The 27,804-nt window shown below is 36.3% G+C and overlaps 2 protein-coding genes and 1 non-coding gene across 3 annotated transcripts; all 3 read left to right on the top strand.

The window, feature by feature from the left end:
* Nucleotides 1-1,294: 1,294 nt before the first annotated feature.
* LOC148573488 (uncharacterized) lies at nt 1,295-1,984 on the top strand. Its single transcript, XM_088505790.1, has one exon. The coding sequence runs from the start codon at nt 1,295-1,297 to the stop codon at nt 1,982-1,984; it is 690 nt and encodes a 229-aa protein (XP_088361916.1).
* A 13,087-nt stretch (nt 1,985-15,071) lies between these two features.
* On the top strand, nt 15,072-15,179 carry LOC148573487 (small nucleolar RNA R71). The gene has a single exon (XR_015906806.1). It is a non-coding gene; the product is annotated as a small nucleolar RNA R71 (small nucleolar RNA).
* An 11,330-nt stretch (nt 15,180-26,509) lies between these two features.
* On the top strand, nt 26,510-27,249 carry LOC107627118 (zinc finger protein ZAT11). Its single transcript, XM_088505163.1, has one exon. The coding sequence runs from the start codon at nt 26,662-26,664 to the stop codon at nt 27,247-27,249; it is 588 nt and encodes a 195-aa protein (XP_088361289.1). The 5' UTR covers nt 26,510-26,661.
* Nucleotides 27,250-27,804: the final 555 nt, after the last annotated feature.

Raw genomic sequence — 27,804 nt, 5'->3', positions numbered from 1 at the left:
AACGGATGGGCATTCCACCCTTAATGCGTAGCTTGGATCTTGACACCATGCATGCACCGGAGTTTCCCGAATATGCAATCATAGGTACATGAGCAGTGGGTAATATGTTTACTTGATTTTATTTTAGCAGATCAATGAACGACAAATTTGTTTTCTTATAGGTGTTGCTGATCCTGAGGATGGGGAGTTTAGGATTGGAATGGAATACAGTTCAAGAAAATCAGTCATTACGGCAATTTAAAGTTACACTATCTCCAGAGGAGTCGATTACATTGTTTATGAATCCGAGCCACAAACGTTCTATGGAAAGTGCAAGAATTATGGATGTGGGTGCGACTGGCTTATTCGAGCCAGCTTGATACATAAGAAAGCTTGTTGGGAGATTCGAAGATACAACGGGAGGCACACATGTTCCATGGGAACGATCTCACAGGATCACTCTAAGTTAGACTCAGACACAATTGCTGAGGCTATGAAACTATAGGTTGAATCTGACCCATCCATAAAGATCAAATCTATAATTACGGAGGTCCAGGCAAGATTCAACTACACTATTAGTTACCGGAAGGCTTGGCTGGCAAAGCAGAAGTCAATAGCCAAGGTTTTCGGTGGATGGGAAGAATCTTACCAAACTTTACCGTTGTGATTCTTGGCGATGGTTCAGAAGATGTCTGGTTCACAAGTCCAAATAGAAACACGACCTCTGCATAACGGGAGTCAAGAGGTGGACGGTGCTAGGATACTTCATCGGTTATTCTGGAGCTTCAACCCATGCATAAGAGCTTTCAAATATTGCAAGCCGCTGGTTCAGGTTGACGGGACCTACCTATACGGAAAAAATAAAGGTTACCTTTTGGTTGCAGTTGCACAAGATGGGAATCAAAACATTGTACCGATTGCTTTTGCCATTGTAGAGGCTGAGACTGTTGATGCGAGGCACTTTTTTCTCAGAAATTTACGAACACATGTTGTAAGAAAAGACGGCGTGGGGATAATTTCCAATTGTCATGAGTCAATTCGGGCCGCAGTAAATCATAGCGGAGGTGATTGGAAACCTCCAAGAGCATGGTGGATGTTTTGTATTCGGTACATTGGCAGCAACTTCTTGAGAGAATTCAAGATTCCGTACTTGTAAAAGTTTGTGGTCAACATTGGGTATTCAAGGGCAGTGAAGGAGTACAACGCCAACTATAGAAGGTTGCAAGAACGAGGCGAGGCATATGTTCATTGGTGCAACAACATCGATCGTCCCTAATGGGTGTTGGCATTTGACAAGGGACATCGATGGAGTCACATGACGACGAACCTTGTCAAGTGCATTAATTTGGTGTTGAAGGGTACTCGAAATCATCCTATATTGGCGCTAGTCCGAGCAATATATTATCAGTTGAACGAGTTGTTTGCGTGGAAGAGTACTGAGGCTTACCAGCGCAAGCGTGTTGAATTTACTTTCTCTGAGTTTGCCACTCAGCGGATAGAGCCAAACATGCAATGTGCAGGTAACATCGTTGTGAACCAGTTTGATAGAAGAAATGAGGTGTTTGAGGTGCACGAAATGCCTAGTGGAAAAGTGTTAGTTGTTGATCTTGCACGACGGAGGTGCGACTGTGGGTATTTTCAGGTGGAGCGACTTCCATGTCGCCATATTATTGCGTGCTGTGCTAATCAACGACTGGATTGGCAGGTGTATGTCAGCGATGTATACAAGATGTCAGAGATTCAAAAGGTCTACAGAGTTGAGTTTGTCCCGTTGGACGACACGGAGACATGGCCTGATTACCTGGGACCGATGATGGTCATGAATCCTGCCTTGAGACGAAAGTCAAAGGGTCGTCCCAAATCGACTTGCTATCTGAAAGAAATGGATTCACGGGAAATGCATGGTCCCCGGGTATGCCGTCTTTGCGGGGGACAGGGTCATAGTCGCAGTAGATGTCCTCAACGTGCTGGACCAAGTGGGGTTGGTGGCGGTGGGGGCTCGTAGTATTTTTAATATCTATGTAATTTGAGTCATTGTATTTCAATTCTGAATTTTAATGTAGATTTTTTCAGTTAATGTAGTTCAATTTTGGATTTCGATATCTATGTAGTTTTAAGTTAATGTATTTGAGTTAATGCATTCAAAGTTCGTCTAAACTGAAACTAAAACAAGAAATACAATGATAAAAGAAACAAAGTTTGTCTAAACTGAAAACTAATACAACAAATACAATGATGAAAGTAAACAAAGTTTGACTAACAGAAGGACTGGGGATATACTCGCCAACATGCTCCTGTGTTGGCTAATTCAAGTCCTGACCGATTGGAGCTTGCTGTGATGCATTCGTACGACCCCGATCGATCTGAATATGCGACTTGATGCATACACTAGCTCGACTATCTGGTGTGGCCGGTGGATGATGTCGATGAGACAAACCGTCGACCGATGCCCGGTAGAGTTGCGAGGACTGCTGTGAAGGGATGGCTGGGATGTAAGCATCATCAAGACTAAGACCACCGCTGTCAAGGAATCGACAGATGATATCGTAGTCCCCAAGTGATGGCTGTGATGGTGAGAATAGGGGAATGTCTGCGAGCCTGAATCCAAGATGGCTGTGCTGGCTGTGATGGCTGTGATGGCTGTGATGTGATCTGTGATAAAACTGATGGCTATGATGCAATCTGTGATGGCTCGACTGCCCATGAGATGGTTGTGGACCATGATAAGGAAACGGCTGAAACATTGCATAAGGTGGTGGCTGCTGCGGTGGATACTGTGGTGGCTGCTAAGGTGGTGCCTGCTGAGGTGGATACTGTGGTGGGTGCTGATAAATGAATTCTGATAACCTCAGGTACATCCCATATGATCCAATGTACCAACTCCGATAATCGGCAGACGGGGTGAAGTCGACAATTGGTTGTAGACCCCGATCTCGCAGACAACTGTTGTGGCGGTTACCCATTATTGTATCCATTCATCATAAATCCCACGCCAGTCATGGTGCTGTACTCCCCGAAGAGTATAGCAATGCATCTCAATTAGTATGGCTTGTATTGTCAGAGGGAGAGACTGTGCATATCCGTACTGGTGAACCACTCGGTCCACAGGAAGCCATTCGACACACTCGAATGACACCAACGGCCCCACCGTGTCACAGACATCAAGGTGTGCATGTAGTTCAGCAGCAATGATGATGCCGACATACGGCCTCCATACAAATTGCAAAATAAATCGAGGGGCATTAGATTATTAATAATACCGTTAATTATAACAAAAACCCTCAAAACCCATACTCACATCTTCCATAATGTTGATTGCGTGCCTAATGTTCGCGTGAGTCTTAGCCATCCATTTTCGGGCCCATGGATGATGACTCCATCTGCAACATAGAACATTATTCACATAGTTTGAATTACATATTGCCTATAAATAACATACAAGTAAAATTTCTATAAAATAATGACGCATACCTGCGTGCCACTGGTATCTCAGCCGGCGCAAGCTGGTGTCGGGGAATGGATGCAAGCCTCGGCATACGCTCCCACACCCAAACAAACAACAAGTCTAGTGGCCCATCCATCTCCTTGCAATTGTACCGTGATGCACGACATAGTGACTTGTAAAGGTTCGCGAGATAAGCTGAACCCCAAATGTAATTGCCGATCTGATCAAAATTCTGGAGCAGTGGTAGATACTTCGCATGTAAATATGCCGTCGACTTACCCACGAAGAGGGTGGTACCCAGCAGACAGAAGATGTGACACCTAAAATAGCGCATAACAGACTCCCATGTGTCCAAAGGCTATGTGTCTCTAATATGGCGAACTCATGAAAGATTTATGTAGCTCTTGGAGGAACTGCTCACTTGGGGTTTGCTATCGAATATCGCGAGACTCTGGACGGCCAAGAAGTTGTGACTGCTATCGGTCCAACCAGTCACAACCTCTCCGTCAATCGGTAGGCCGAATAAGTGTAACACGTCTTCTAGTGTCACTGTAACCTCACCCACTGGCATTACAAACGTACGTGTCTCCGGCCGTCACCTTTCCACAAGAGCAGCTAGCATCGCAAAATGCCCTCTGATCACTCCAACTCTCGAGAGCTGGTAGAACCCGGTGATTCGTAAGGCTTAGTCAACTGTCGGATGCCACGTTTCTGGCTGGTCAAGCTTACGAGGCAAAAAATTTCTATCAGCCTCGTAAAGTTCAACCAAAAAAAATTAATTTAATAAATAACAAAAAAATAATAAATTAATAATTTTTTAATAGAAAATAAAATAAATAATAATTAAACAAATTCGAATTTTTATTATTTATATTTATAATTAATTTAATAAATAACAAAAATAACAAATTAATAATTTTTTAACAAAAAATAAAATAAATAACAATTAAACAAATTCAAAATTTTTATTATTTACATTTATAACGTCATTCTCTTAATTAAAACAGAAAATAAAATAACAATAATATTAAAACACAAAACACCATATAATTATATATTATTCATTGCTTACTCAGTTTCATTAATTTATTTTACTAAATACGTAACGAAAGAAATAATAATAAGGACTAGATTCAAATTAATAAATTAGATAAATTAATAAATTAAATTTTGTATACATTCAATTATCTTGTATTTAGTATTAAAGATATATAATAAATTTGTTATCAGTTTAAATTTATTATTTTGTTTAACTAAGATTTATATTTAATATTTAATATTTTATTATTCAATCAATTATATATTTTAACGATGAATATGAAAACAGGACTATATCATAATCATACAAATTATTAAACTAATATTAACCAAGTAAATACTAATAAATTAATAAAAAATAATAAATTTATATAATTAAAATGTCCCCGATAATTGATAACATGATCTTTAAGAAATGTATAATTGCATACCATTATAAATATATTAATCTCACTTTCAACTTTAAAACTAATTCCAAACATTCCTAAACCCCAAACTCCACCACTTCTTTGACACTCTCAAAGAAAATAATAAAAACAATCGTAGTCCCACCACCATTTTATACACCCGTGCTATCAACCTTCAACCTTTATCATTGATGGTTGTTGTTCTCGGTGCGGGGCCGGCCACTTGCGACGAGACACGGGGCAACACGCATGTTGCGTGTTGCTGCATGTGTGACACATGGCGCTCCGTTGTCAACACGCAGCCTACATGCTGCCTAGGATGAAGACACGTGGCGCATCGATTTCAACACGCAGCTTGCATGCTGCACGAATGTAGGACACGTGGCGAGACGAGGATAACACGCAGCCTGCGTGTTGCGTGGATGTTGACATGTGGCACTCGAGTCTTTGGGGCACACGTCAATACGTTACCTGCGTGTTGAGCAACATGTTACCTGTGTGTTGAGCAACACGTTACTTGCGTGTTAGACCCTTTTTCTGACAGATCCACAATTCTGTAAAATATCCCAAACACCCATATTTAAATAAAGCACTAATCTTTTTTTCATATCTAAAATAATTTATGTGGTTCTTAATTTAAAAGGTTAATTGTTCCTATTAAAAAATTAATTTTAATCCTACTCAAATTTCTGATCCTTTCCCTCTTTTCCAATTTTGTTTTCTATTCCAGACTCCAGAGTTATTGCCATTCAGCCTTTCTCCTTGCGAATCTATTATCCGTTGTCGCCACTCCGTTATTGTCTCTGCCACTCCATCAGGACTTTCTTGCCAGGCACTAGCTGCACCGCACCTCTTCAGTCTTTAGCTTCTTAAGTCTTTTTGTTCCTGCTGCCTGTTGGGCACTGCACCACTATTAACTGCTTTCTGGAGTCTTGGATTCTTGGACTCTTCACTCTTGGTAGTTGACTAGTTGGTACATTCATTGATCTAGTGATTTGTTTGCTTCATTATTTGGATTTGGCATTTTATTTAGTAAAATTTTATTTTATTTTATTTAGTAATAAAAATTTAATTTTGATAAAGATAATGTGAATTGTGATATTATTTTTTTTGTTACTATTTGAATAATTAAATGATTTATGTTTGTGTGTATTGACTTATAATTGAATTAGAATATTATTTTTTTATTGATGTTGAAAATTAATTTAAATGACTTTTATTGTGGATCTTCTTATTAAAAGATATTATAAGATGAGGAACAATGTGAAATAATTATGTTTAAGATTTATTGCAATTAATTGGTGGCTTGTGTCTTAGTACCTCACGGTCACCGCAGCATCTACATTCTTGAATTTTTTTTTACCATCTACATTCTTAATTTAATATTATATTATTGTGTATTTTTTTTAATTGTTTGATTTATGTTTTGTATTTGTAATTTTATATTGTACTTTTAAATTTGTATGAAATTGTGAATTATTTTGATTAATCAATTAATTTAGGTTTATAAATTTATCATTTTAGTATCGAAAAATATTTGAAAAAAATATTGTCGTTGAAGATTGGATTCCAAAATAATTCATTAACATCTTCTAACAAAAGGAGGTTTTTAGAATTTGAAGAGAGACTTATAACAAATCCAAAATAACGACTAAGAATTTCAAGTTATCATTCGAATGAGAGAAACAAAATAAGATGTGCATATTTGCAAAAAGGTCCTTGTCAACCAAAGACTCATGGTTTTCTGTAAACTGCTTGTGGATCTTCTTTTCGAAGATTTAATTTTTAATTGGTTTGATGACTATGGTAACTGGCTAGAGTATACTATATCAAAAGATACTATTTTTTGTCTTTGTTGTACCTTATGAAACTCCATACTGAAGACGATATGCTTTTGTAACTAATGGCTTTTCAAATTGGAAAAGAAGGAGAGGCTACAAACTCATGTTGGAATTTATGATAGTACTCATAATCAAGTTTGGAGAAAATGTGAAGCACTTATGAAGCTGAAACAATATATTAGTGCTGCTATTGAAAAATAATTTGAGGAAGCTAAATAGAATTATCAAATTCACTTTATAGCAACAATTGATTGTATTAAATTTTTTTCTGTGATAAGAATTTGCCTTTTATGGTAATGATGAGACAGATGATTCTATTAATGAAAAATTTTTTTAGAACTTCTAAACTTTTTTGTATAACATAATGAAGAGATTGGTCGTGCTTTTAAAAATGCTTGTGAAAATCTTAAACTAATAGCACCCTTAATTTAAAAAGACATTCTAAGAACTGCTACAAGTAAAAAAAATAAAAGTTATTGTTGATGATCTTGAGGATGAATTATTTATTATTTTGATTGATAAAGCTTGCAACATTTTTATTAAGGAACAAATGTCAGTTTGTTAAAGGTATAAGAACAAAGAAGGACAAGTTAGGGGGTATTTTTTTTGTCTTATTCATATTTCTAATACCAATACTTTATCTCTAAAATTAGTATTAGAGTCATTATTAGAAACATATAATTTAAGTTTATCAAGAATATGTGGACAAGAATATGATGGTGCAAGTAACATGCAAGAAGAATTTAATACCTTAAAGACTTTGATATTGAAAGAAAATTGTTGTACTTTCTATGTTCATTGCTTTGTCCACCAACTTCAATTAACTCTTGTCACCATTGCAAAAAAAAAAAAAAAGAAAAGTTGAAATTGATTTATTTTTTAATTTGTTATCTAATTTGTACAATGTTGTTGGAGCTTCATATAAACGAAGAGACATGCTTCGTGAAAGTCAGATGATTAAGACAACTGAAATATTAAAAAATGGAAAAATTTTTAGTGGATGTGGTTTGAATCAAGAAATAGCTTTAAAAAGAGATGGAGATACTAGATGGAGTTCACACTATGGAACTATACTTAGATTAATTTCTTTGTTTACTTCCATGGTCAATATTTTTGAATATGTCGAGAAAGATGTAAATAATTCTGAATAAAGAGCTAAAGCATGTCCTTTATTGAATGTTATTCAATCTTTTGAATTTATTTTCAATTTGTACTTAATGAAAAATATCTTGAAAATTAATAATGAGTTATCTCAAGCATTACAAAGAAATGATCAAGATATTGTAAATGCTATAAAATGTCTAAACAACGGTTGCAAAATATAAGAGATGATAGTTGGTCTCTTTTACTTGATGAAGTCTCATTGTTTTGTGACAAACACAATATTACTGTTTTAAAAATGGATGATATATTTGTGACACAAGGAAGATCAATATGCGAAGCTCAAAATATCTCAAATTTGTATCATTTTTAAATTGAGATATTATATCAAGTAGTTGATAAACAACTTCAAGAACTCAATAATTGTTTTACAGAGATGAATGCTGAATTGCTTCTTTGTATAGCTTGTCTGAATCTAAGACACTCATTTATTGCATTTCATAAGGAGAAGTTGATCCAGTTAGCTCATATCTATTCCAGTGTCTCTTTTTCAACCTACTTCTCACCACTCTTAGTTCCTGATCCTGCTGTCATACCACTTCTCAGTTGAACAGCCTGGCACTCTTCTTTAGAGTTGGAAACTGTGTCACTCTGAGGGTTGTCAGAAGATCTCTAAGATATTTGCTTGTCCAACTGATCCATTTTTATCTCTAGATTCCTGAGTCAGGCTCTGGTTTCTTGCATGAAACTTTATTGAATTTTGGAGAGTTCTGCCACAATAAATGTCAAAATCAAGGATGCCCTGAGGTTGAGAAGGTTGAAAGTGAAGATTGTTGAATTGATTTTGATTGAACCCGCCTTGAAAATTGTTGGCATCATCTGGTTGTTATCTCTGAGGTTGCTCTCTGGTGCACAAAATTGTGATCATCAATGGCGCCATCAACATGGTACGCACAATTGTAATCTCAACTCTTTATCACAACTTCGCACAACTAACCAGCAAGTGCACTGGGTCGTCCAAGTAATAAACCTTACGTGAGTAAGGGTCGATCCCACGGAGATTGTTGGTATGAAGCAAGCTATGGTCATCTTGTAAATCTCAGTCAGGCGGATTCAAATGGTTATGGATGATGAATGATTAAAAGATAAATAAAACATAAAATAAAGATAGAGATACTTATGTAATTCATTGGTGAGAATTTCAGATAAGCGTATGAAGATGCTTTGTCCCTCCCGTCTCTCTGCTTTCCTACTGTCTTCATCCAATCCTTCTTACTCCTTTCCATGGCAAGCTGTATGTTGGGCATCACCATTGTCAGTGGCTACAATCCCGTCCTCTCAGTGAAAATGTTCAACGCACTCTGTCACAGCACGGCTATTCATCTGTCGGTAATCGATCATGTCGGAATAGAATCCAGTGATTCTTTTGCGTCTGTCACTAACACCCCACAATCACGAGTTTGAAGCTCGTCACAGTCATTCAATCCTTGAATCCTACTCAGAATACCACAGACAAGGTTTAGACCTTCCGGATTCTCAAGAATGCCGCCATCAATTCTAGCTTATACCACGAAGATTCTGATTAAGGAATCCAAGAGATAAACATTCAATCGAAGGTAGAACGGAGATAGTTTTCAGGCACACGTTCATAGGTGAGAATGATGATGAGTGTCACGGATCATCACATTCATCAAGTTGAAGAACAAGTGATATCTTAGAACAAGAACAAGCTGAATTGAATAGGAGAACAATAGTAATTGCATTGATACTCGAGGTACAGCAGAGCTCCACACCTTAATCTATGGTGTGTAGAAACTCCACCGTTGAAAATACATAAGAACATGGTCTAGGCATGGCCATGAGGCCAGCCCCAAAACGTGATCTAAGGTAGCATAGAACTACTCAAAGATTCACCTCAGATTAAAAATACAATAGCAAAAGGTCCTATTTATAGAGAACTAGTAGCTTAAGATTTACAAAAATGAGTAAATGACGTAAATATCCACTTTCAGGGCCACTTGGTGTGTGCTTGGGCTGAGCATTGAAGCATTTTCGTGTAGAGACTTTTCCTGGAGTTAAATGCCAGCTTTTGTGCCAGTTTGGGCGTTTAACTCCCACTTTGGTGCCAGTTCCGGCGTTTAACGCTGGGAATTTTGATGCTGACTTTGAACGCCGATTTGGGCCATCAAATCTTGGACAAAGTATGGACTATTATATATTGCTGGAAAGCCCTGGATGTCTACTTTCGAACGCACTTGAGATCTAGCTAATTGAGCTTCTGTAGCTCCAGAAAATCCACTTCGAGTGGAGGGAGGTCAGAATCCAACAGCATCTGCAGTCCTTTTCAGTCTCTGAATCAGATTTTTGCTCAGGTCCCTCAATTTCAGCCAGAAAATATCTGAAATCACAGAAAAACATACAAACTCATAGTAAAGTCTAGAAAAGTGAATTTTAAATAAAAACTAATAAAAATATAATAAAAACTAACTAAAACATGCTAAAAATATACTAAAAATAATGCTAAAAAGCGTATAAATTATCTGCTCATCACAACACCAAACTTAAATTGTTGCTTGTCCCCAAGCAACTAAAAATAAAATAGGATAAAAAGAAGAGAATATACAATGAATTCCAAAAATATCTATGAAGATCAGTATTAATTAGATGAGCGGGGCTTTTAGCTTTTTGCTTCTGAACAGTTTTGGCATCTCACTTTATCCTTTGAAGTTCAGAATGATTGGCATCTATAGGAACTCAGAATCCAGATAGTGTTACTGACTCTCCTAGTTAAGTATGTTGATTCTTGAACACAGCTACTTTATGAGTCTTGGCCGTGGCCCTAAGCACTTTGTTTTCCAGTATTACCACCGGATACATAAATGCCACAGACACATAACTGGGTGAACCTTTTTAGATTGTGACTCAGCTTTGCTAGAGTCCCTAATTAGAGGTATCCAGGGTTCTTAAGCACACTCTTCTTTTTGCTTTGGACCTCGACTTTAACCGCTCAGTCTCAAGTTTTCACTTGACACCTTCACGCCACAAGCACATGGTTAGGGACAGCTTGTTTTAGCCGCTTAGGCCAGGATTTTATTCCTGTGGGCCCTCCTATCCACTGATGCTCAAAGCCTTGGATCCTTTTTATCACCCTTGCCTTTTGGTTTAAAGGGGTATTGGCTTTTTCTGCTTGCTTTTTCTTCTCTTTTTTTTTCCGCATATATCTTTTTTTTTTGCAAGCTTTTCACTGCTTTTTCTTGCTTCAAGAATCAATTTTATGATTTTTCAGATCATCAGATAACATTTCTCCTTTTCCTTTCATTCTTTCAAGAGCCAACAATTTTAACATTCATAAACAATCAAATTCAAAAATATGCACTGTTCAAGCATTCATTCAGAAAAACAATAGCATTGCCACCACATCAAGATAATTAAACTATTTTAAAATTTGAAATTCATGCACTTCTTTTTCTTTTTTAATTAAAAATATTTTTCATTTAAGAAAGGTGATGGATTCATAGGACACTCATAGCTTTAAGGCATAGACACTAAGACACTAATGATCATAAGACACAAACATAGATAAACATAAGCATAAAAAATTCGAAAAACAAGAAAGTAAAGAACAAGGAGATTAAAGAACGGGTCAACCTCAGTGATGGCGGCTTGTTCTTCCTCTTGAAGATCTTATGGAGTTCTTGAGCTCCTCAATGTCTCTTCCTTGCCTTTGTTGCTCCTCTCTCATGATTCTTTGATCTTCTCTAATTTCATGGAAGAGGATGGAATGTTCTTGGTGCTCCACCCTTAGTTGCCCCATGTTGGAACTCAATTCTCCTAGGGAGGTGTTGATTTGCTCCCAATAGTTTTGTGGGGGGAAAGTGCATCCCTTGAGGCATCTCAGGGATTTCATGATGAGGAATTTCCTCATGCTCATGTCCATGAGTGGGATCTCTTGTTTGCTCCATCCTTTTCTTAGTGATGGGCTTGTCCTCATCAATGAGGATGTCTCCCTCTATGTTAATTCCAACTGAATTACAGAGGTGACAAATGAGATAAGGGAAGGCTAACCTTGGCGAGGTAGAGGACTTGTTCGCCACCTTATAGAGTTCTTGGGATATAACCTCATGAACTTCTACTTCCTCTCCAATCATGATGCTATGAATCATGATGGCCCGGTCTATAGTAGCTTCGGACCGGTTGCTAGTGGGAATGATTGAACGTTGGATAAACTCCAACCATCCCCTAGCCACGGGCTTGAGGTCATGCCTTCTTAAATGAACCGGCTTTCCTCTTGAATCTCTCTTCCATTGAGCGCCCTCTTCACAAATGTCTATGAGGACTTGGTCCAACCTTTGATCAAAATTGACCCTTCTAGTGTAGGGGTGTTCATCTCCTTGCATCATGGGCAAGTTGAATGCCAACCTTACATTTTCCGGACTAAAGACTAAGCGTTTCCCCCGAACCATTGTAAGCCAATTCTTTGGGTCCGGGTTCACACTTTGATCATGGTTCTTGGTGATCCATGCATTGGCATAGAACTCTTGAACCATTAAGATCCCGACTTGTTGAATGGGGTTGGTAAGAACTTCCCAACCTCTTCTTCGGATCTCATGTCGGATTTTCGGATATTCACTCTTTTTGAGTTTGAAAGGGACCTCGGGGATCACCTTCTTCATGGCCACAACTTCATAGAAGTGGTCTTGATACACCCTTGAGAGGAATCTCTCCATCTCCCATGACTCGGAGGTGGAAGATTTTGCCTTCCCTTTCCTCTTTCTAGAGGTTTCTCCGGCCTTAGGTGCCATAAATGGTTATGGAAAAACAAAAAGCAACGCTTTTACCACACCAAACTTAGAAGGTTTGCTCGTCCTCGAGCAAAAGAAGAAAGAGAAGAGTAGAAGAAGAAGAATAATGGAGGAGATGGAGGAGGCTTTGTGGTTCGGCCAAGGGGGAGATTGGTGAGGTAGGTGGGGTTTTATGAAGGATGGATGTGAGTGGTGAAGAGAATGGTGGGATTTGATAGGTGAGGGGTTTTTGGGGAAGAGGTATTGAGGTGATTAGTGAATGGGTGAAGAAGAAAGAGAGTAGTGAGGTAGGTGGGGATCCTGTGGGGTCCACAGATCCTGAGGTGTCAAAGATAGCTCATCCCTGCACCGAGTGGCGTGCAAAAATGCCCTTTCTGCCAATTCTGGCGTTAAACGCCGAGCTACTGCCCTTTTCTGGTGTTTAACGCCAGCTCCTTGCCCATTCTTGGCGTTAAACGCCAGTCTGGTGCCCCTTTCTGGCGTTAAACGCCCAGAATGGTGCCAGACTGGGCGTTAAATGCCCATTTGCTGCCCTTACTGGCGTTTAAACGCCAGGAAGCTTTTCCTCCAGGGTGTGCTATTTTTTTCTCTGTTTTTCATTCTGTTTTTGCTTTTTCAATTATTTTTGTGACTTCACATGATCATCAACCTACAGAAAACATAAAATAACAATGAAAAATAGATAGATATAACATTGGGTTGCCTCCCAACAAGCGCTTCTTTAATGTCAGTAGCTTGACAGTGGGCTCTCATGGAGCCTCACAGATATTCAGAGCAATGTTGGAACCTCCCAACACCAAACTTAGAGTTTGAATGTGGGGGTTCAACACCAAACTTGGAGTTTGGTTGTGGCCTCCCAACACCAAACTTAGAGTTTGACTGTGGGGGCTCTTGTTTGACTCTGTTTTGAGAGAAGCTCTTCATGCTTCCTCTCCATGGTTACAGAGGGATATCCTTGAGCCTTAAACACAAGGGATTCTTCATTCGCTTGAATGATCAATTCTCCTCTGTCAACATCAATCACAGCCTTTGCTGTGGCTAGGAAGGGTCTGCCAAGAATGATGGATTCATCCATGCACTTTCCAGTCTCTAGGACTATGAAATCAGCAGGGATGTAGTGGTCTCCAACCTTTACCAAGACATCCTCTACAAGTCCATAAGCTTGTTTTCTTGAATTGTCTGCCATCTCTAGCGAGATTCTTGCAGCTTGTACCTCAAGGATCCCTAGCTTCTCCATTACAGAGAGAGGCATGAGGTTTACACTTGACCCTAGGTCACACAGAGCCTTCTCAAAGGTCATGGTGTCTATGGTACAAGGTATTGAGAACTTCCCTGGATCCTGTCTCTTTTGAGGTAATCTCTGCCTAGTCAAGTCATCCAGTTCTTTGGTGAGCAAATGGGGTTCATCCTCCCAAGTCTCATTACCAAATAACTTGTCATTTGGCTTCATGATTGCTCCAAGGTACTTAGCAACTTGCTCTTCAGTGACATCTTCATCCTCTTCAGAGGAGGAATACTCATCAGAGCTCATGAATGGCAGAAGTAAATCCAATGGAATCTCTATGGTCTCAGTGTGAGCCTCAGATTCCCATGGCTCCTCATTAGGGAACTCATTGGAGGCCAGTGGACGTCCATTGAGGTCTTCTTCAGTGGCGATCACTGCCTCTTCCTCCTCTCCAAATTCGGCCATGTTGATTGTGTTTATGGCCTTGCACTCTCCTTTTGGGTTATCTTCTGTATTGCTTGGAAGAGTACTAGGAGGGAGTTCAGTAACTTTCTTGCTCAGCTGACTCACTTGTGCCTCCAAATTTCTAATGGAGGACCTTGTTTCAGTCATGAAACTCTGAGTAGTTTTAATTAGATCAGAGACCATGGTTGCTAAGTCAGAGTGGTTCTGCTTAGAGTTCTCTGTCTGCTGCTGAGAAGATGATGGAAAAGGCTTGCCATTGCTAAACCTGTTTCTTCCACCATTGTTGTTGTTGAAGCCTTGTTGAGGCCTCTGTTGGTCCTTCCATGAGAGATTTGGATGGTTTCTCCATGAAGGATTGTAGGTGTTTCCATAGGGTTCACCCATGTAATTCACCTCTTCCATTGATGGGTTCTCAGGATCATAGGCTTCTTCTTCAGATGAAGCGTCCTTAGTACTGCCTGGTGCAGCTTGCATTCCAGACAGACTTTGAGAAATCATATTGACTTGCTGAGTCAATATTTTGTTTTGAGCCAATATGGCATTCAGAGTATCAATCTCAAGAACTCCTTTCTTCTGACTTCTCCCGTTATTCATAGGATTCCTCTCAGAAGTGTACATGAATTGGTTATTTGCAACCATTTCAATGAGTTCCTGAGCTTTTGCAGGCGTCTTCTTCAGATGAAGAGATCCTCCAGCAGAGCTGTCCAATGACATCTTGGACTATTCAGACAGACCATCATAGAAGATACCTATGATGCTCCATTCTAAAAGCATGTCAGAAGGGCACCTTCTGATCAATTGCTTGTATCTCTCCCAAGCTTCATAGAGGGATTCACCTTCCTTCTGTCTGAAGGTTTGGACTTCCACTCTAAGCTTACTCAATTTTTGAGGTGGAAAGAACTTTGCCAAGAAGGCATTGACTAGCTTCTCCCAAGAGTTCAGGCTTTCCTTAGGTTGTGAATCCAACCATATCCTAGCTTTGTCTCTTACAGCAAAAGGGAATAGCATAAGTCTATAGACCTCAGGGTCAACCCCATTGGTCTTGACAGTGTCACAGATTTGCAAGAATTCAGCCAAGAAATGATGAGGATCTTCCAATGGAAGTCCATGAAACTTGCAATTCTGTTGCATCAGAGAAACTAATTGAGGCTTAAGCTCAAAATTGTTTGCTCCAATGGCAGGGATAGAGATGCTTCTCCCATAGAAGTCGGGAGTAGGTGCAGTAAAGTCACCCAGCACCTTCCTTGCATTGTTGGCATTGTTGTTGTTTTCGGCTTCCATATCTTCTTCTAGTTTGAAGATTTCTGTTAGGTCCTCTCCAGAGAGTTGTGCTTTAGCTTCTCTTAGCTTTCGTTTCAAGGTCCTTTCAGGTTCAGGATCAGCTTGAACAAGTATGCATTTATCTTTGTTCCTGCTCATATAAAAGAGAAGAGAACAAGAAAGTAGGGAATCCTCTATGTCACAGTATAGAGATTCCTTGAGGTGTCAGAGGAAAAGAAGAATAGAAGGAGGAGGTAGAAGAATTCGAACTTATCAAGAGAGATAAAATTCGAATTATTGATAATGGAGGAGTGTTAGTCCTTAAATAGAAGGATGTGAGAAGAGGGGAAGAATTTTTGAAAATAAATTAAAAAGATTTTGAAATAATTAAAAAAAATTTTGAAAAATTGAAGAATGGTTTTCGAAAATTAGAGTTGGGAAAGAAATAAAGTGATTTTTGAAAAAGATTTTGAAATTAGAAAAAGATATGATTGAAAACTATTTTGAAAAAGATGTGATTGAAAAGATATGTTTGAAAAGATATGATTGAAAATCAATTTAGAAAAAAAAATTTTAAAATTAAAGTTGATTACTTGACTATCAAGAAATTAAAAGATATGATTCTAAAATTTAAAATTTGATCCTTTCTTAATAGGCAAGTAACAACTTGAAAATTTTTGAAGTAAATCTTGAATTGAAGCAAGGATTTTTGAAAATGGTAAAAATAAATATAAAATGGAAAGAAATTGATTTTGAAAGAGATATGATTGAAAAGATATGATTTGAAAAAGATTTGATTTTGAAAAAAATAAAAACTAAAAAAAATTGTGAATTAAAAACAAAATCTTCCCTCTAGTGTCATCCTGGCGTTTAACGCCCAAATCTCTACCTTTTTGGGCGTTAAACGCCCAGCCAGGTACCTTGGCTGGCGTTTAAACGCCATTTTTCCTTCTTCACTGGGCGTTTTGAACGCCCAGCTTTTTCTGTTTGATTCCTCTGCTAAATATTCTGAATCTTCAATTCTCTGTATTATTGACTTGAAAAGACATAGTTTTGAAAAATATTTTTGAATTTTTTTGATAATGAATAAAAATGCAACTAAGATCAAATAAACAATGCATGCAGGACACCAAACTTAAAAATTTTCATATAGGAGACACTAACAAATTGAGAATGCATATGAGAAACAACAAAACACACTAAACAAGAGAATTTAAAGATCAGAGCAAAGAAATCATCAAGAACAACTTGAAGATAAATGAAGACACATGTATGTAATTTTCAAAAAATGCAAGAAAAATAGAAACATGCAATTGACACCAAACTTAAAAATTAATACTAGACTCAACAAGAAACATAAAATATTTTTGGTTTTTATGGTTTTAAAAATTTTTTTATGATTTTCGAGAATTATATAGAGAAGAAAATAAAGAGAATCAAAACTTTTAATAAGAATTTTAGGAATCATTGCAATGCTAGTCTAAGACTCCAGTCCAGGAATTAGACATGGCTTACTAGCCAGCCAAGCTTTCAATGAAAGCTCCGGTCCAAAACACTAGACATGGCCAATGGCCAGCCAAGCTTTAGCAGATCATTTCTTTCAACAGCAAAATTGATAGAAATCAACAAGCTCTTGTGATGATAAGTTGAAATCTCGGTCCAAAAGATTAGACATGGCTTCTCAGCCAGCCAGACTTCAACAATCATCATGAAACTCTAGAATTCATTCTTAAAAACTCTGAAGAACAAAATAGAAAATCTTTTTGTATTTTTGAAAATTTTTTTTCGAAAAATAAAAAAGAAAAGTACCTAATCTAAGCAACAAGATGAACCGTCAGTTGTTCAAACTCGAACAATCCCCGGCAACGGCGCCAAAAACTTGGTGCACAAAATTGTGATCATCAATGGCGCCATCAACATGGTACGCACAATTGTAATCTCAACTCTTTATCACAACTTCGCACAACTAACTAGCAAGTGCACTGGGTCGTCCAAGTAATAAACCTTACGTGAGTAAGGATCGATCCCACAGAGATTGTTGGTATGAAGCAAGCTATGGTCATCTTGTAAATCTCAGTCAGGCGAATTCAAATGTTATGGATGATGAATGATTAAAAGATAAATAAAACATAAAATAAAGATAGAGATACTTATGTAATTCATTGGTGAGAATTTCAGATAAGCGTATGAAGATGCTTTGTCCCTCCCGTCTCTCTGCTTTCCTACTGTCTTCATCCAATCCTTCTTACTCCTTTCCATGGCAAGTTGTATGTTGGGCATCACCGTTGTCAGTGGCTGCAATCCTGTCCTCTCAGTGAAAATGTTCAACGCACTTTGTCACAGCACGGCTATTCATCTGTCGGTTCTCGATCATGTCGGAATAGAATCCAGTGATTCTTTTGCGTCTGTCACTAACGCCCCACAATCACGAGTTTGAAGCTCGTCACAGTCATTCAATCCTTGAATCCTACTCAGAATACCACAGAAAAGGTTTAGAACTTCCGGATTCTCAAGAATGCCGCCATCAATTCTAGCTTATACCACGAAGATTCTGATTAAGGAATCCAAGAGATAAACACTCAATCGAAAGTAGAACGGAGGTGGTTGTCAGGCACACGTTCATAGGTGAGAATGATGATGAGTGTCACGGATCATCACATTCATCAAGTTGAAGAACAAGTGATATCTTAGAACAAGAACAAGCTGAATTGAATAGGAGAACAATAGTAATTGCATTGATACTCGAGGTACAGCAGAGCTCCACACCTTAATCTATGGTGTGTAGAAACTCCACCGTTTAAAATACATAAGAACATGGTCTAGGCATGGCCATGAGGCCATCCCCAAAACGTGATCTAAGGTAGCATAGAACTACTCAAAGATTCACCTCAGATTAAAAATACAATAGCAAAAGGTCCTATTTATAGAGAACTAGTAGCTTAAGATTTACAAAAATGAGTAAATGACGTAAATATCCACTTTCAGGCCCACTTGGTGTGTGCTTGGGCTGAGCATTGAAGCATTTTCCTATAGAGACTTTTCCTGGAGTTAAACGCCAGCTTTTGTGCCAGTTTGGGCGTTTAACTCCCACTTTGGTGCCAGTTCCGGCGTTTAACGCTGGGAATTCTGATGCTGACTTTGAACGCCGGTTTGGGCCATCAAATCTTGGGCAAAGTATGGACTATTATATATTTCTGGAAATCCCTGGATGTCTACTTTCCAACGCAATTGAGAGCGCGCGAATTGGGCTTCTGTAGCTCCAGAAAATCCACTTCGAGTGCAAGGAGGTCAGAATCCAACAGCATCTGCAGTCCTTTTCAGCCTCTGAATCAGATTTTTGCTCAGGTCCCTCAATTTCAGCCAGAAAATACCTGAAATCACAGAAAAACACACAAACTCATAGTAAATTCCAGAAAAGTGAATTTTAAATAAAAACTAATAAAAATATAATAAAAACTAACTAAAACATGCTAAAAACATACTAAAAACAATGCTAAAAAGCGTATAAATTATCCGCTCATCACTCTCCTCGCTCAAAGGTTGAGTGATTCCTCCATCCCTGATTAAAAGTCTGAGAATAAGGAGCATCATTAGGATTTCTGGAGGAATTCTCCATGTAATTAACTTGCTCTGGCATATACTGGCCATAATTGCACGTCTCACCTAGAGGAAAGCTGTCACTCATATCATAAGGAGCATCTTGAGAAGCACTATGAACATGAGCAATTGGATGCTGCTTGCTATTCAATTGCTGAGTAATGAGACTCATTTGTTGAGATAGGAGCTTGTTTTGAGCAAGAAGTATATCTACAGCATCTACTTCCATGGCTCCTTTTTTTTTTGAAGTTCTCTCAGAAGAGTATAAGTACTGGTTATTGGCAACCATCTCAATCAGCTCATTGGCCTCTTTAGGTATTTTCTTCATGTGCAAGGAGCCACCTGCAGAATTGTCTAGAGATATTTTGGCCATGTCAGATAGTCCTTCATAGAAAATGTGCACCCTGATCCAGTCTGAGAACATGTCAGGGGGACACTTCCTGAGCATAAGCTTATACCTTTCCCAGGCTTCATAGAGAGTCTCACTATCTCCCTGCATAAAGGTCTGAACATTCGTCCTCAGCTTAGTCAGCCTCTGTGGAGGAAAGAACTTGTTCAGAAACTTGTTGACCACCTTGTCCTAAGTATCCAGGCTTTCCTTGGGTTGAGCATCAAGTCACTGCTTTAATTTGCTCTATCCCTTACAGCAAATGGGAAGAGTATTAGCTTATAGACTTCAGAGTTCACTCCATTAATTTTCACAGTATCACATATCTGTAGGAAGTTGGCTATGAACAGATTTGGATCCTCCTGCGGGAATTTATAACGCTGACAATTTTGTTGCACCAGAGTAATCAACTGTGACTTTAGCTCAAAATCATTTGCTCCAATGGGAGGTACAACAATACTATTCCCATAGAAATCAGGAGTGAAAGTAGTGTATGAGCCCATGGTCCTTCTGGGTTGCTCATTTCCTTTTGGATCCATGGTGAGCTCCTTCCTGTCTTTACACACACAATCCGAAAATAAAGAAAAGTAGAAATCTTTACGTCAAAGTGTAGAGAATTCCTAGTGGAGTATCCTATGTAAAGAGAAATAAAATAAAATATACTAGATAAATAATACCTAAAATTTGAAAATCAACTTAAGAAAATAGCCACCAAACTGTGGACAACACCAAACTTAAATTCAAAAATTAAAGAAAAATTTTAACTAAAATAGCACTTAAATTTTAGAAAATAACAAATAAAAATAAACAAAAGAAAATTAAAAACAAATCAAATACTAAAAACGCCTAATCTAAGGAATCAGACAACTGGTAGTTGTCAATCACCGTCAATTCCCAACAACGGCGCCAAAAACTTGGTGCGGATTATAGGATGTCCACAACTGAATCAGCAAGTGCACCGGGTCGTCCAAGTAATACCTCAGGTAAGTGAGGATCGATCCCACAAGGACTGAGGAACTGAGCAACAATGGTCAACTGATTGGCTTAGTCAGGTGAACAGAAGATTTGATTTTGTGGGTTTTTAGAAGCATTAAACAATGAAGTAAGAGTAAAGAAAGCAAATAATGAGTTTGGTGTAGAAATCAATGAGAGAAATAGTTAAGGTATCGGAGATGTTTATTTATCCGGATTAAGTTTTCTTGCCAACTATTTTAATAATGTAAGATTTATTTTATGGTAAATGTAATTGACTAAACCCTAATCTCTTAGTGATTTAGTCTCCTCTAATTTTTATCAAACGCCAATCTCTTGGTCACTTGATTCCGATTAGAGGGTTAAGTTCAAATCTAGTTTATGGCCACAGAAACCCTAATTACCCAAAGCTAAACTGATTATATGTCACGTATCCAAATTAATTCAAGTAATTAGCAATTTAGGAAGAATTTACTTTCAAACTGTGTTTAGGTGATGGACCTCTCCCAAGGGTCACAATAACACATCTAAAATAAGGGTCATACTTTTGTTCCACCAAGATTCACGAAATTAAAAACGAAAGTAATCCTTGAAATCGAATCAGTACATTGATTAAAATAGAAGAATAATAGTCTTAATCCATAGAAATAAACAGAGCTCCTAACCTTAACCAAAGAGGTTTAATGGCTCATGACTTACGAAGAAAACGGGTTCTGAAAAGTGCGAAAGAGAAAAGATCTGAATCCAGGGTGAATCTTTTCCCTTTTATATCTAACCTAATTTGATTTGAAAATAAAATAAAATAATAAATCCTGAAACTAAAAGATATTATTTGTACATAAAAATTACAAAAATAAAAGATAAGATAACTGATAAAGGCTAAATCCAACTAGAGATGCTCTAAAAGGGTGGATTTGGTGGCGCTAAATGCTAGCTGGACGTTTAGCGCCCAAAGAGGCAGCAAGCTCCCTTGGCGTTTCTGAGTGCTGGCACCAAATGCCAGCTTGGCATTTAGTGCCCAAGGAGGGGTGGCTTCAAATCTTCTCTTTTTGCTCCAAACTTTGCTTAACTGATCCGAATTTTACCTGAAAAACACTAAAACAACTCAAAGTAGCATCCAAAGAGAATTTTTTCACTAAAATATAGTAAAACTTAGTCAATGCTAACTGAAAATGAATAGAAAATAAGTGAAAAAAAGGGTACAAAATGCTCACGCATCAATGCAGTAGTGGTTGGAGGGGATAGAGAGAGCGGCAGAAGAAGATAAGGAGGGATAGATCTAAGTGTATCCAGCGGCGAAGCTTAGGAAATCACCAGTGGCTTGCATTTCATCGGATAACTTCTTTTCTTCTTCTTCTTCGTTCCTATGTCTTCTTTGATCTCTCCTCCCTATGTCTTCTTTCTCTCTTTTTTTTTTTTGGTATTTCCTAAGTGTATAAGTCTATAATATTTGTGTAGGGTTAAATAAGAGTAAAGTAGATGAGAGTATTTTTGTCCGAAAATTAGGAAAATGATGATTACAAAACTAAATTGAACTTTAGGGATGAATTTGAACTAAAAAAAAAACCTCAAGGACGATTTTGATTTTCAAGCTAAATCTTAGAGATCAAAATCGTACTTAACCCTTTTTATTATCATATTTTTTAATTTGTTATATATAAATATATACAATACAAAATATATTTAAAATACATAAGAGTTTTTTAACAATACATTTTCAAAATTTTTAAAACAATTTAATTCTTCAAATATAACAATTTCTCTTTATGACTGTTATTTTTTTTGATAGAAAAATTTTAGCCTGTTAAAAAATAATGGCTTAGCTCCCACCCCTAGCGATGGGCATGGTTTCGATTTTAAAAAATTCAAACTGCATCCACTTTAGAATTCGTTTTGTTGTTTCAAATTCAATTTTTTAAAAAATTCAATTTTAAAATTAGATTTTTGTATTTGAGGCATGAGTATTATTTGTATCTTTTTTATGTGATTCAATGGTTTCTATTGAATTGTTAAAAAATTTTAGTAGATTATTTTCCATTGGATGTTACTTTGAATTTTGTGCCTTTTGATTGATTTTAGATAGTATTCTGATGAAGAATTAATGAAAAAGCGCATGAAGAAGCAAAGGAGGCTCATGTGTACACATCACTGGAGTAGAAAAGGAGATCGTCCACACATACGACTATAAAAGCTTAAACAAAGACCATTTCCCTCTGGATGCCTGGCACTAAATGCCATGACCCGACGTTAAGTGTCCAAAACTTCGTAATTTGTGCCTCAATTTAGGAGACCTGTGCGCTAAACACTCAGCCACTGACATTTAGTGTCCAATCCCATATTTCACGTGCAACCCTTGCTACCTGGGTGGCGCTAAACGCGCAGTACCTGGCATTTAGCGCCAAGTGCATGCACAAGAATGGGGACCACATATTATAATGCAACAAATCAACAAGGATTGTGGATATTTGATTTTGTAAATTACATGACTATTAGAAAAGATCTCTTAGGATTTTATTTAAGTTTTAAATCAATTTTAATTAGGACTATTTTTGAGATCCGCCCATGCGGGGACGTCTCTTCTCCTAATTTTCATTCCGCACTTTTTACACTTTTCTCTGCTAGAATTTTTTATACCATGAGCAACTAAAACCTCAATTGTTAAGGTTAGGAGCTCTGTTTACTTGAATAGATTAATAAATATTTGTTCTTCTACTCTTGATTAATGCTTTGATTATTGTTTTCGTTCTTCATCCTAAGAATTGGTGATTATTGAAAAATAACTCTAATTCAACTTGAATTCTATTTGAGTCTTGAAAAAGTTATATCATTAGAATTACAGTTTGAAACCAATCTCTCATAATTCCTAATTATCTAGACTTAGTGTAGTACGTGACATATAACTGCATTATGCTTTTGGGTTCTTAGGGTTGTGTGGTATATAAATCGAAATTTGAACTTCACCTTCTAATACAATTTAGTGATCAAGGGATTGATGGTTGGGTGCATTAGAGGAGATTAGATTGCCTAGGAATAGGAATTTAATCACCTGCGATTTGCCATAAACATAATCATTGAACAATCAAAATAGTTGATATTGAATATTAATCCGGGCATTTAAACATCTCCAAAACTTTAACTCCATTCTCATGCCGTTTTCTCAACTGTTTATTGTTTGCTTTGTTAATTCATTGCTTTTTATGCTATTTGACAATCAAAACCCTCATTTCAACTTGTCTAACTAGCACAACTAGTCGATAATTGCTTGCTTAGTCCGTTAATTCTCGTGGAATCGACACTCACTCACCGTGAGTTATTACTTGGTATGACCTGATGCATTTGTTGGTAAATTGTGATTTGTAAATTCAGCACCAATATCAAAAGTCGGGTTTTAAATTCAATTTTTCTAAAAATATTGTTTTAGGTTTTCAAAACATATTTTTGTATCGAAAGTCCGATTTTAAATCCGATACTTTATAAACCAGTTTTAGAACCAGATTTTTAACCAAAAATTTATTTTAAAATTAATTTTTAAAAATTCAATTTTTAAACCTTTTTTTTTTACCAAAAATTTAATTTTAAAATTAATTTTTTGCTACAAATTTTGACAGTAAAAAAGATGATTGAATATTAGTAGACATATTTACTGCCTCAATACTATTATTATCAGTCATCTGATTTTGCATATAATATAAGAACAATATTAATAACGCCAACTTATTTTTTTTCCAATGTCAACTCTTTTTAATTTAATTAGACAAATATAAAAATATAAGAAGACAATAAGTATAATAGGTAACATATCTAAGCTAGTTTTTCTCCGTCCCCTGTCCCAAATTTAAACTTTTAACTGTATCAAACAAACAAACAAAAGGTCTAACAAGCAATATTACAATACACTATAGCTTTTAAATGAACATAATAACAATCTATACGAAAAGAAAAAGAAAATATAATACCCACAAGGAATACAACATGTCATTCACAGTCACTGCACTACAAAATCATGATTATACAAGTTAATGCACACCTGCTCTAATATAAACTGAAATTCACACATTGCAGTTTGATTTTCAAGAACAAAATTTGAAAGCTTACAGAAGTTTGGATTGGAAGTTTAAACGACGATAAATATCATAGTTTGCAATGTGAAGCAAGCTTTCAGAGAACGGAGAAGAATGGAATTGGGTCACAATAAGGAAAGGCGGTGTAGAATAGCAAACGGCGGTTATTTTTCTTTTTTTATGATATGAATTGGGATCTGGATTTAAATACGGATTTGAGATCGGTTAAATAGTTTGAATTAAAAAAACTAAAATATAAAATTGATATAATTTAGTTTGGACTTTGGACATTTTTTACTTAATATTGGTTTTTTTTTTCTCAAATGATCTAACTTGGATTGGATTTAAAATCTTGCACATCCTTACTCGCCCCTATATCTTAGAATCCTTGTTTCTGCCAACGATAATAATTAAAAATGTTATTTTTATATCAAAATTATTTACTAGGATCAGCTACCAATGTATTTATGTATAAATATATGTGTAGTTTAATTTATTTTTAATATGTATTTATATTTTAACATGTATTTTATATTTGTGGTTGATTTTGGTGTACACGTAACATAATCGATAATAATAAGACGTATTTTAACTTTACTAAAAAGAAAAAGACAAAAATAAATAAAGAAAGTAAAAGAAATATAAAGATGGTGTATATAAGCATATTTATATATAGTATGAAAGAGAACAAATTAAATCCTAGTTACATTTGCATGCATAGTACATGAGAATTTCTGATTCAAGTTTCAAACCATGACAAATGCAAGTTGATAGCTTCTTCGATTGTATATGGAAGCAGCTAGCTCGCCTCAAACGACTCGATCATTCAGTGTGTATTACTATTACTATTTAGCACGCCAATAAACGCGAAAACAAGTTGCTTCCACAAAGAACAAACACGCTTATTTTGTTATTACAAATAAAATAGTAAGCTCAACTTTCACGAGGCCAACAAATACTTTTTATTACATGGAATGTTCAATCCCAAATTATATATGAATATGATGAAAACATCAATTACCAATTACCGATTAGTTATTTATATAAAAATGTATATCAAAATGCGAACGATCATATATTTATATATGCAATAATATAATCAAATTAAATTTAAATTTATTTTTAAAATATGCATAAAAGTATACAAATATAATAGTGACCAATTTTCTTTGTTCATGAAAAGTTTGATTATGTTATCGTTAAACTTGATTCTTCTAAACCATATATAAAATGTTTGATTATTTATCTCCATCAAAAGTTTTATTATTTTGTAGAAGCAATGCGTAAAATAATATACATAAATAAAAAAAAAACACGCAGTGATTACTTTAATTTGATAGTTTATTTTTAATATATACATGAAACATTTTTTTTAATGCCAAATTTGCATTTATTCAACACCTAAGAAATTTAAAAAAAAAAAAAACAAGTTTCTAATATTAAAATAAATTAAAAGATCCAATATTGAAAAATAATAAAATTAATTAATATCGACAGAGAATATTATATCCAAGTGTTCAAAATATATTTTTCATGTTTATTATGCCAACAAAACTGTCACCAAAATTAACACATGCAAATAATCTATTACGCAAAGAAGGGACCTACATAGATACGTAATACACGTTCATTTATTTAATTGTAGTAAATTGGCTCACAAGTTAATTAGTTATGGATATATGTATCAATGTATATTGGTCAAATAGGCACTCCAACAACCATTAACTTAACTAAAGACTCTGATGCCTTCAAATTTAATTTTCATATATTTGAATCATACTAATAGTCAACATTCAATAAAAAGCAAAAAATGCCTCCAAGAATTCGTTGAATTTATATTAGTCAAAATCTTTGACTTTTTCCCCTAGCGGCCTATATATACCTATCTCCATCCCCAAGCCAGTGTTCCTCATATTCATCACATACATCTCAATCTCAAATAATCTCAAATCTCATCATCTCAGATTCTTTTTTCACCCTACACGAATTATACCAATATACTTATTAGCTTGTATTAATCTTTAATTCTAGGCCAATACTTTAGATACAGAGTAATAATATACATAGAATACAGAGAGATATGAAAAGACAACGAGATCATCAAGTAATAATGGATAGTAATAGCATTGACTTGGCACAATGTCTAATGCTACTTTCTCATCAAAACCCTAAAGATCAAAGCAAAGTCCACCATTATCATCGTCACCAGAAACATTTTCACCCAACGGAATTTGAGTGTAGCATATGCAACCGCAAATTCTCTTCATTTCAAGCCCTTGGTGGTCACAAAGCTAGCCACAAGAAACAAAAGATGGAGAAGAATAACAAAGAAGAAGCCACAACTACTCTCAGCTTAGGAGTAGGGAACAATAATAATGTTTTTGTTAACAAACCCAATAAAATGCATGAGTGTTCAATTTGTGGTCAAAGATTCTCTCAAGGGCAAGCACTTGGAGGGCACATGAGAAAGCATAGACTACTTGCCAATCAAGAAACGTTTCTAATTCCTTCTATAAACGACGTCGTCCTGGGAAAAATCCCACCAGTTCTAAAGAGATCTAATAGCTTCAGGGTTATGAGTTTGGATTTGAACCTAACACCTCTGCAGAATGATTTGAACGTATTGTTTGGAAACATGGCACCAAAAGTTGATCCAAGCTGGGTTTGACTCTTAATTTATTTCTTGTAATTAACTTTGTCATATAGTTTCTTTATGAAATTTGTATTTAATTAGAAATAGTCTTCATTATAATATTCTTTTTTATATTGATCTCAAAATAAGGTAGTTATTTTTAACAGTATGTATTCTTTCAATTCTTTAGTGTCAACTTTGTAATCTTATTTTAGTTATTTTTGTATTCATGACTACAACACAACTGACATTTTGCGGCGGTTCTAGGGCATATATTGCGGCAGTTAAACTAAACGCTGGAAGATGGGCCACGGGTAAACGATTAGCGGCGGTTTTAGCTAACCGCTGGAATAACCGCGCGCGTAATAAAAATGGTTTCGCGCTGCTAAATGGCAGGGAATTGAAAACGACACTCGATTTGCGGCGGTTGAAAACTGCCACATCAACCGCCGCTAAATGTCAGAAAAAATACAATATGCATATTTTGCGACGATTAGAAACCACCGTTGCCGAATTCAGTATGTCCTTTAAAATTCTAACTTTTTTTATTATTTTGCCTCTTTTAAAATAGTATGTTTATTCAACTTTACT

Source organism: Arachis ipaensis, chromosome B2 (genome assembly GCF_059453495.1).
Source record: "Arachis ipaensis isolate K30076 ecotype BB chromosome B2, ASM5945349v1, whole genome shotgun sequence".
NCBI lineage: Eukaryota > Viridiplantae > Streptophyta > Magnoliopsida > Fabales > Fabaceae > Arachis > Arachis ipaensis.
Note: the sequence above shows the minus strand (reverse complement) of the source record. Positions and strands in the feature narration are given on the sequence as shown.